Consider the following 9,593-nt stretch of genomic DNA (forward strand, 5'->3'; position numbering starts at 1 on the left):
AGGGCCCCTCCGCCCGCGGCCTGTGCCCGGCGGGAGGAGAGCGCCTCGGGCCTGCCGAGGGCCCGCCTCAGTGCCCCGGGAGAGTAAGTCCCGGGTCCCTAAAGAAGTGACAGCCGAGGCTGGTTTAACTGGAAAAGGTTTATTAATATATGGTGTTAATACGTAAAAAAATTAAAAAACATGGTGCATTACATTGTTCTTACAGTCAGTAGGAAATTATATTTGTATCATTTAACAGCAGCTTTCTTTTTTGAGAGGCACTCCTGATATTCTTAAAGAATAATGCACTTAGAGATTTTTACTTTTTTGTTTTGTTGACTCTGCAGCTCAAACGTGCCATACGACCACCCGTCATACTACCACCTCTTCCATTCATTATGGAAATGTTCTAAATATCTTGTGTCCTTATTATTAGCAGCAACTGCAATTACAGTTCCTACCTTCTATATAACATGTAAACATTAAGAAATAATTAACAGTTCATGAAAAAATAACTGCACTCAGTGTTCTCACTGTTGTGTTATGCAAACACGTTACTATTTAATAATAGATTCAGGATGTATCTGAAGACATTTAGGACTTTATATTCATAGAGCTGGTGTAGTCCAAATGAAGATTAAAACCACACAGCTACATTTTGTCCATGTGCATATACATATGCAATCAAATGAAGTCTCTGCTACATAAACCAGCAGTGATTAGAGATTGGTTTCATAGGAAAAGTTTAAGTTTTCCTGTTCACTGAAAGACAGTTCATTCCCTTATGTGGTTTACATTCAACAATTAAAACTGAAGGAGCGTAAGATTAAGACAATAGCTTCAGTTCTCCAGTTCATAAATGATGTGGAACTTGAGTTACACACTTGAAGAATTGCCAGGTGCCTGACTACTTAGTTTATTTTCTTATAAAGAAGAATTAGCACATCACTGAACTCCTCTATTTAAGGAGCTTTTATATCACAAAATAGTTCAATCTGAGAAAAAGAAAGATATATGAAATATATGAATATATGAAAAGGTATCTGAAAAATGTTTCTCTAAATTTAGGCTCCATATCAAGGATATTCTGAAAGACAAGAATGAAAAATGCACTTGAGGAAATGAGGGAATTGGAAGAAAAAAAACATTTTTTTTTAAAAGTCCTCGGTTTTGAAAGAATTTTGTATCTGGCATTGACCTTACCTCAAGCAGAAGAAACTACAACCAACAAGTACTCTATGGGCCTTTCATAGATGTTCCCCTTGCTAATAAAGAATAGCTTCCAATGGCTGTTGCAATAAGGCAGTATTAATGATGATCTAAAATAAGACATTTCTCATTTAATACAACAGTCTCATTTCTCTCCCCTAAGCATATATCAATATAACATCCCAATGTCCTAAAGATTCCAAAATAATTGAAGTTAGCATTTCTAGCTACCTGAGAAACAAAGAATTTGTTGTGGATTCATTTATACAAAGATTCATATGGAATGCTTAAATTTACAGTGTTTATGCAAAGACCTCCTGGCTTATTACTAAACAGAGTTAAAAATTCAATAAATGAACTCTAGCAGTTGGTGTACTAACAGAGATTTTAACAAAAAGCTGAGTGAAAAGTAAAATAATGTTTTAGATTATTAAATACTGGGGATTGCAGGATGATACTGCTATGTAATGTCAGTGATAGCTTTTACACATGCAGTGTTCATACCTAAAGTCCCTTACAAAAAAAAAAAAAATCCATTTTCAGTATAGACAGATTTTTTTCATTACTCCTACAGAAATAAAGAAGAGGGCTCAACAGAAACTAAAACTCATCTCTTCCAGTGCCCAACAGAAGACATAGACTGGCAAATTGCCAGTTACTTTTCTGAAAATAAAATTAAAATACCCAGCATCTCCTACGCTGAGCTCCAAAGTGACCTACGAGCACCCTTAAACCACACAACAGGTATTTCTAAAGTTCAGATCCACAAAGGAGTATCTACTTCAGCCTCCAAAACAGATACTGCAAACAGCTAAGAGCTCTTGACCTCTGTAGTGCCCTACAGTTGGAATTAAAGGTGATCACAATCTGAGTTGCTTATAGCTTGTGTGCAGACAGTATCTCTTTGAAGAAAGAAAATCAGAATTTTCAAGGTTGTTTTGACTCTTACCAGCTCCTCCTGTTTCATACTGTCCTTTGGAGAACAGGTACATGGTGTTTTCCCTATCTTCATCTATAAAACTGGAAGATTACTGTGTTAATGAGCACAAAAAGGGACGCTGCACAAGCACCACAAAGATTAACACAAGTGTCTTACTATTGCTGACTAATTTTCAATTTGACAGAAACAAACAAAACAGCCTTTTTCCCTGAGAATCAATACAAAAAGCAGCCTCTTGTCACTCCTTGTAAATTAGCCCTGTAGTCATACTCCTGCAAGAAACTAGTCTACCTCATTCACGTTCTGTTCTTTTTTGTATCCTATTATCTTGACAAGCCAAGATACAAGAGCTAAGCATAAGGTTCTGGATTATTACAGATGAGTTGTCTCCAAAGACTTAACAGGAGCAGTATCAAGCTCTGATACCCAACGCACTATTCAGCTTTTTGGCATACACGTTAATCAATTACAAACAGTATCGCAAATATGTAGAATTCATTAATCTCTTCAGATGTACATACTGATAGACTCCAGTTAGTAGAAAAGTGCAGTCAATATAATACTCAGTGCCCTGCAGAGACATATTGGTTTCATTTACAATAACTTCAAGTTCACTTGAAAGATTTCATATTAAACTTATTTCCACTTCCAGTGTTCAAGAATTGATTTAATACTGTAATAAGGTCATTACTGGGCAACCACAGAAATGCTCTGAAGATAATCTGCAGATGCTATTATAAAGTCAGTCCATTCCTTGGCCAGCTCTTCAATGGAGACTTCCTCCCCTCCATATTCCTGTGGGAGAATGCTGACTGGGAAGTGTTCGGTCAGACTCTGAAAGTAGTTATTTCCATGCATATACACCTAAACCAAAATATAAAAAGCATTTACTTGGGTATGAATGCTAGACTACAGAGCGAGAACAGGCAGCAAAGAAACTCAGTGCAAGAGCTGAAGCCACCAACTTGGTTTGACTAAACAAGCGTACTTATTCATAATAAGCTCCTTAAATGAAGAAGAAAGTACCATGTGAATGAGCTTCCCATGGGTGCTCAAACTCTGTCCTGCTCAGTATCTGCAGCTTGATGAAGCATGGACTACAACCTGAGACCTGCATTTTACGCAGCTGTGAGTGCAAGAGCTTAAATGAACTACACACTTATTCCAGAACTGGTTTAGAGACACTGATGAGGGTACATACTACATCTGAACAGCTAAAGTGACCTAAATCATGGGAAGATTGGAGTTTGGTCTTCTCATGTACTTTCTTTTCTGTCTTTTCCAAGAAAAGAACAGTGTTTGGCTCCTCACCATTACCATCTGGTTCTGCCACATGTATTTAAAAACATTATGCAGTATGTATGTAGGTTCAAACAAGTGCCAAGGAGGACATTCGAAAGAATCTATATCTCAGTCTTTATGTTTCAGTTCCAACTGAAATTAGATCCTGGACTACTCCTCCACTTTAACCCTTGTAATACTGTAGTTTTGGTTCTTCTCTTTTTGCTTTGTTGTAGCTATTTTGAAGCCTTGTTCATTACTTCCAGTCAGACACTATAGGCCTCTTATTAAAAATTGACAAGAATTTTCTGCAATCATTATTACATTAAGACTACAAGAGGTAGTTGGCTACTCAAAAGGTAGTTGGCTGCCTTTTATCTAACACCTCCTTATCAGGAAGTAAGATAATGAGTGAATAGTAATTATTCCTATGAAGGTATGGGAAACTGGCCCTTAGAGGTTTATTTTCAGTTCATACTGTAACTCTAAGCCAGGAGATAGGCCAGTCCGCTTCTGTTCCATTCCATGAACTGGGATGTCTGGTTTGGTTTCTTTTAGGTCTTTACTGTCCATCTGCCCTCTTTTCTGCTTTTTGAGTTCTAGTCCGAGATATTCTGAGCTGGATCAGGTGGCAGGGGCTTTTTTCACAGGTATTAATGTGAGAGAAAGGCCACGGCATCAGGCTGCTGGAACATACTCCCTTTTTTTATCATCTTTTGAGAGTGAGGGACTGCACACAGCTTGCCTCTCTCCCATAACACACATGCTAGGAAAAGGGGACTGGCAAATAACAGCTAACAGTGACCAGAAAAATCTGAACCTACTGTCCTGGAGGGCAGTGGCTACTGCAAATGCACAAGATCCATGTGTTGAGACAAGGAGGCTTCAGAGTGGGAATAACAACAGGCAAAGCTGCTTATTTTGTACCTTAGTCCTGCTGTTAACACTTCACAGTACTTCCTTTTGTGCCAGCTGAAACCTCCAATGTTCTTCCTAGGCTACAATAAACCAGAATTCTTGGCATGCTTTTGCATCCAAATACAAACAAGTTTTCAGATTTAAAACTGCAAAATAAAACAACTAAGAAGCTATTTGGAAAAAAAATTTGAGCTTAAGCCTGACCTATTTTTGATGCATAAATGCCTCTGCAGGTCTTTCAGAACTAAAATGTTGTCTTCTACTAATTCTGCACAACTTGGAGCAGAACATCACTGTTCAGTGACAATTTCTCACTGTCACTTATAAGCAGAGTGCTGGGATATCCAGGACTTATTTCTTCCTAGTTCTGCAGAAGAATTGCTGTGTGACCTCAAGCAAATTATTTAACCTCTCTGTCTCATGGTGGTTTTTATCTTTAGAGTGCTGATAACAGCAACCACTTGCAACTCTCACATTACTGATAACTGGAACTGCTTTACAATTAGATTCTGGAGGCCTGTGTAGCGCTAACACAGAAAAATGATTTATGCTCTTCAGTGCTCAGGAGTACCAGATCCTAAGGGAAGTGCTGCAGATTGTCATGTAAGGGTTTTGTGACAGAAAGAAATATTTGTGTGCACTCACCCGTTCCTTTATTTTTTCAGTGAGAAAAGGCTTAATTAGAGCGAAGACTGGGTGGAAGAACAAAGGCTCATTAATCAAGTGGATACCTCGAACTTTTAGTGGAAAGGAATCCTGTCAACATACATGAAAAACAGCGTGAGAAAAAGAAAATATCATTGAAAAGATTCTATTGCTAAGGAGAAGTCTGTGAAAACTACCTAGTGCATAGGTTAGAGTATTCCTCCTGACCTTACCAATTCCTGCACTTTGGAGTGTTCTTAATGTACACTGCCCCAACAACATTTAGAAAAAAATCACATCTTGTTCCTTCCATTGGGGGGGGTGGGGGGGTGGGGTGGCAATCAGTATGAGAAGAGGCTGACTGTTAAAAAAACCCAACCAACCAGAAAAACAAACAAGAAAACCCTCACCAAACTGCACGTGTCATGTACACAAAGCTTGTGCTCAGCCTTTCCTCAGAGGTTCAGTTCTTCACAACAGAGATTCTGCTGCTAATTTACCAAAAAGCTATCTAGCCATGTGCTTGCATTGGCAATTCACAGCCTGAAGGACAATATGTAAGTATATGTAAATATATATAAATATAAACCATTGAAGCTACAAACCTTAAGTTAAATAAATAATATTTATAATTTAGAGACAAGCCTTGAAATTACTGGGAATTTGCCCAAGTCAGAAGTTCAGCTTTACAACACAATTACTGTTGTAATGAAAATAAAAAATTTCATCTGCTATACAGCCTTTATAATATGAAATACTTCTACTTGCATTCAACATTCATTTAGAAGTCCCACATCTTTGAAAGTTAAAAGATAATATGGCAGTGCTTGAAGACAGCATTATGCAATGGGCAAAGTATAGCTTCCATTCATATCCCACCTGATACTACCTCTGCAACCAGAGGGTTTCTGCTTATGAAAATGGTACTTCTCACAAACATTTCTCCCCACCAGTACAGTAGCTCTTCTCACATTATTTCATGCACTCTTCTATGGATTAAAAAAAAAACCCAAGCCCCACACATTTTTTTAAGTGCAACTCTTTTTAGATTCTAATGTACGAAAAAGACCTTAAAACTATCAGATTATAGGTTTACTGCATGTTATTATGTGTTATCATATGATTAAAGTCTACTATCATGTTTTTCACAAACCAATTTGGTTCTGCCTAGGGTAACAGATTTTTCAAGATGATGTCACTTACTAATCCTACTATGCTTTCCATTCCTTAGTACCTACTTCCTTTCTATTAACTTCTGTTTCTTCATACAGGATAAGAAATGTGCCTTGCAAATTGCTAAGAAAAACATAGAGTTGAAACTAAAGTCCCTTAATTTTTACTTATAAGCATATTGAACAACACTAAGACAATCTCTGGGTGAAATATATGAACACAGTTAAAGTGATGAAAGGAATCTGAAAAAAAAGAGTTAAACTTACTTCTCGTCTTAGAAAACAACACCAGAAACACAAATTTTTTTTCAATAGCTATAATAAACCTTCAGAAGCTTGAAAAACATGCAACAAATCTGAAATAGGTCAAGATGGAAACATCACATTCAAAGAATTTCCTGGTTTGAGTTAATGGATTGAAACCTTTAGATGCAATTGCAAATCCTAATCTACCTCCTTTCTGCTCTCTTTCAAGGTTAAAAAATTACTAGCAACTTGTTTACTACCTCAGAAATCAACTGAAACACTCTAACTAGTCCTGTTCTCATGTGATCTGACCCAGGATTGTACAAACATCAAGAGTTCTTATTCTAGATGGGAAAAGTTTGGAATACCTGCTGGTTTCACTGAGGTTTTACAGTAGATACCAAAAAGGAAGAACAGCTGAAGTTCTGATGATGTTAGTTGAAAGACTAAGCTTGGATTGAACCTCAGATATGAACCTTGCCAAATCAGAGCAAGAGATTATCTCCCTGGCTCATTTCCACATCACAGGCTAACAGTTAGGCTGATTTTCAACCTAACTTCTGAAGGTAATGGAAGGATTATAGGACTACACTGTAGCTTGCCTGTCAATTCTCTGTCCCCTTCTTTTTTTCTTTTGTTCCTTTTTTTTTTTCCCCCTCTCAAATCCATTTGCAAAATTCAACCAAATTTGACAGAAAGGAACAAGTCTTAAAGACAGTAAGGTCCATACAAGTTTTGTGAAAAATAGGAGGTGAGGTAGCCGTGAGTTGCACAAAATAATGCTCACATTGGGGGTCAAAAAGCAAGCGGAACATTAACGTTATAGGTTCTGTTGGTAGCAGATGGAAGATCACATAGCATCGTCCATACTGGTAACAAGTTAGTACGGTCTTGCTCCTCACTACTCTTGGCACATGCTATTTCTCATCTTCTCTAAAAGCTTTGAATGTTAACGCACAAAAGAAAGGGAGAAAGGAGATGAAATGGGATAACGAACACAGATCCTTACAAAACTGGGCTTCATCTGCTCTTACACTCCTGAAATTCTTGTGTTGTAACAGGTCAGTGGAGTTCTTATAAAACATCAGAGGTTAAAGGGCGTTTACTGCTATACAAGAACATACTTTAAGTCAAATCAAGCACAACCTATGACTTTTAATGGATTTAAGATTTTGTTCTTTAAAGCTGCATAGACTCTTAAGAAGGTCTATGGAAGGAAAATTTACTATTGGGAGTTACAGCAATGAAGCAGCATAAAGCAGTATGTCACACTTACTGTGAGAACAGCAGCAATTTTCTTGGCCACTGCTGGACTGATTTGAAATGCATGAGCAAATCGCCACCCTTGAAGATCAAAGATAGCCTTGACTCCATTCCGCTGAGTCTCGATCTCCTTTACAATGAGTTCAGATGTGATGAGGCTGACACGAAATACATCGTATGCTGTAAATAACTTGGGATCCCATTGTCCTGAAGAGTAAATAGATTACTCTGCATTACCACAAGAATACCACACACAGCTGTATTTTTGCTACAGCTTCTAATGTGCTTCTCAGGAGCAAGAAGTAATCAGCAATATCAAAGGTCTTGAAATAAACCGATTTGCCAGTACAGAAGTTATTTTGTGTGCCTGCTCTGTCACTCATCTTTTACACTCTTTTTGTAGATGGTACCACTTAATGGTAGATGGTTGTAGATGCCACCTAATGTAGTGCGTTTCATCTATGGCCACAGCATCCAGTACGAGGTTTTGACAGAAACAGCTTAATTCAGTAACAGTCATTGCTAGTAGCAACTACAGATCAATCCAATCAATTCATATAATTTTTCTTTAATACAGTAATTCTGCCAAGATTCAGTGACTCTCACTTGTTTTTCTGAGGCCTGAGCAAAGAATTGCATGGGATGAGCCTTAACCCTAGACAAAAGCTTCAGAAAGCACAACTTTCTAGTAAACCAGCTGATAATAAAACAATTCTTTGAAAGGTGGCAAAAATAATGTCTCTGTCCAAAACAAGCAGAAAGATATACTGTAACATGTGATCATTTAATTACATCTTTTTTAAAAAACTTTTGGGAGTGCAGGAAACAAACCAAGGATCTTCAGAGTGTTGTTAGGATGGGCTCTTTGGCTACATATAGACAGTGAAAACCCAGTGAACTTCTTATCCACATCTAGACTGAATGTGGGTACATGACTAGGCGTACACCTTTTTTTCTGTTCTCCCCCCTCTGTGCTGCATCTGCACCAGTACCACAGTCTTAGCACATGGCTTTGAAAATCTGCATGGAAACAAATAATTGTTGGGACACTCAGACTCAAATAACCACATATTCTTAGAAGTTTTAGCCTTTTAACTTTAAGACTTCTTTTGATGCAGAGAATAATACCACTAAAAAGAAAATAAGTTCTTCATAAAGGACTGAACAGCTTTAGCCATACCAGTATATAAGTCAAATGATGTAACTGTTACAGCTCAATAAACTCACCTTTATATTAATATAAAGGCATTTCTAACAAGGAACATAAATACGTTAACTTTCTAGCTAAGACATTCTGATATTATCTAATTGTATCAACACCTGGTGTTGTACCTATAAAATACTTCTATTTTACTGCTGAAATTGTGATAATTAAAAAAACCCACAAAACAAAATTAAGCAAACAAAAAAAACCCCAAACCACAAAACAAAAACATCAGCGCCAGAGCCAGGTGTGAAACAGGTCCAAGCAATTTCATCACTCACCAATTCTGTATATTAGCACTTTGCTTCCATGTGGGTCCCTTGATCTCAGGACTCCATGATAGCCAGCATGCAAAAGACCAAGAACAGAAGATGGTTGTAAATCTGCACTTATTTCTGGGCATTCAATTCTCCACTTCTGGTAGTTCTTCAATAACTGGGAAAAAAAAAAACCACGTGGCTGTCAGATAATCATCATAGATAAGCATCTATGAAGAACACAGTTAAAAGTATGTTTTCAACATGTGGTCACAGTCAGGTTTAATTCATTAAATTAACTATGATTTCTTTGTATATTTTATGCAAATCACTCCTAGGAGCAGAAGGTTACTATAGGATCAAGTAGGTGAGTTGTTACGATGTATTTAGAACCCTGTCAAATTGTTAATGGCCTACAGTTGTCACTTTGTGTCAGAAAAGAAAACTGGAATATGTAGAAAAAGCCTGTAGTTTCCATG

The 9,593-nt window shown here is 37.4% G+C and overlaps 1 protein-coding gene across 1 annotated transcript; it reads right to left on the bottom strand.

Moving 5' to 3' along the window:
* Window positions 1-2,815: 2,815 nt before the first annotated feature.
* Window positions 2,816-9,292, bottom strand: TTPA (tocopherol (alpha) transfer protein; the record flags this gene model as incomplete). The annotated part of the gene is made up of 4 exons (XM_009704485.1): window positions 2,816-2,992; window positions 4,973-5,083; window positions 7,667-7,860; window positions 9,139-9,292. Coding segments are annotated over 4 exons (636 nt in total), but the record flags the coding sequence as incomplete, so codon positions are not given.
* Window positions 9,293-9,593: the final 301 nt, after the last annotated feature.

The sequence above is a fragment of the Cariama cristata genome, unplaced genomic scaffold (assembly GCF_000690535.1).
Source record: "Cariama cristata isolate BGI_N322 unplaced genomic scaffold, ASM69053v1 scaffold27277, whole genome shotgun sequence".
NCBI classification, from domain to species: domain Eukaryota; kingdom Metazoa; phylum Chordata; class Aves; order Cariamiformes; family Cariamidae; genus Cariama; species Cariama cristata.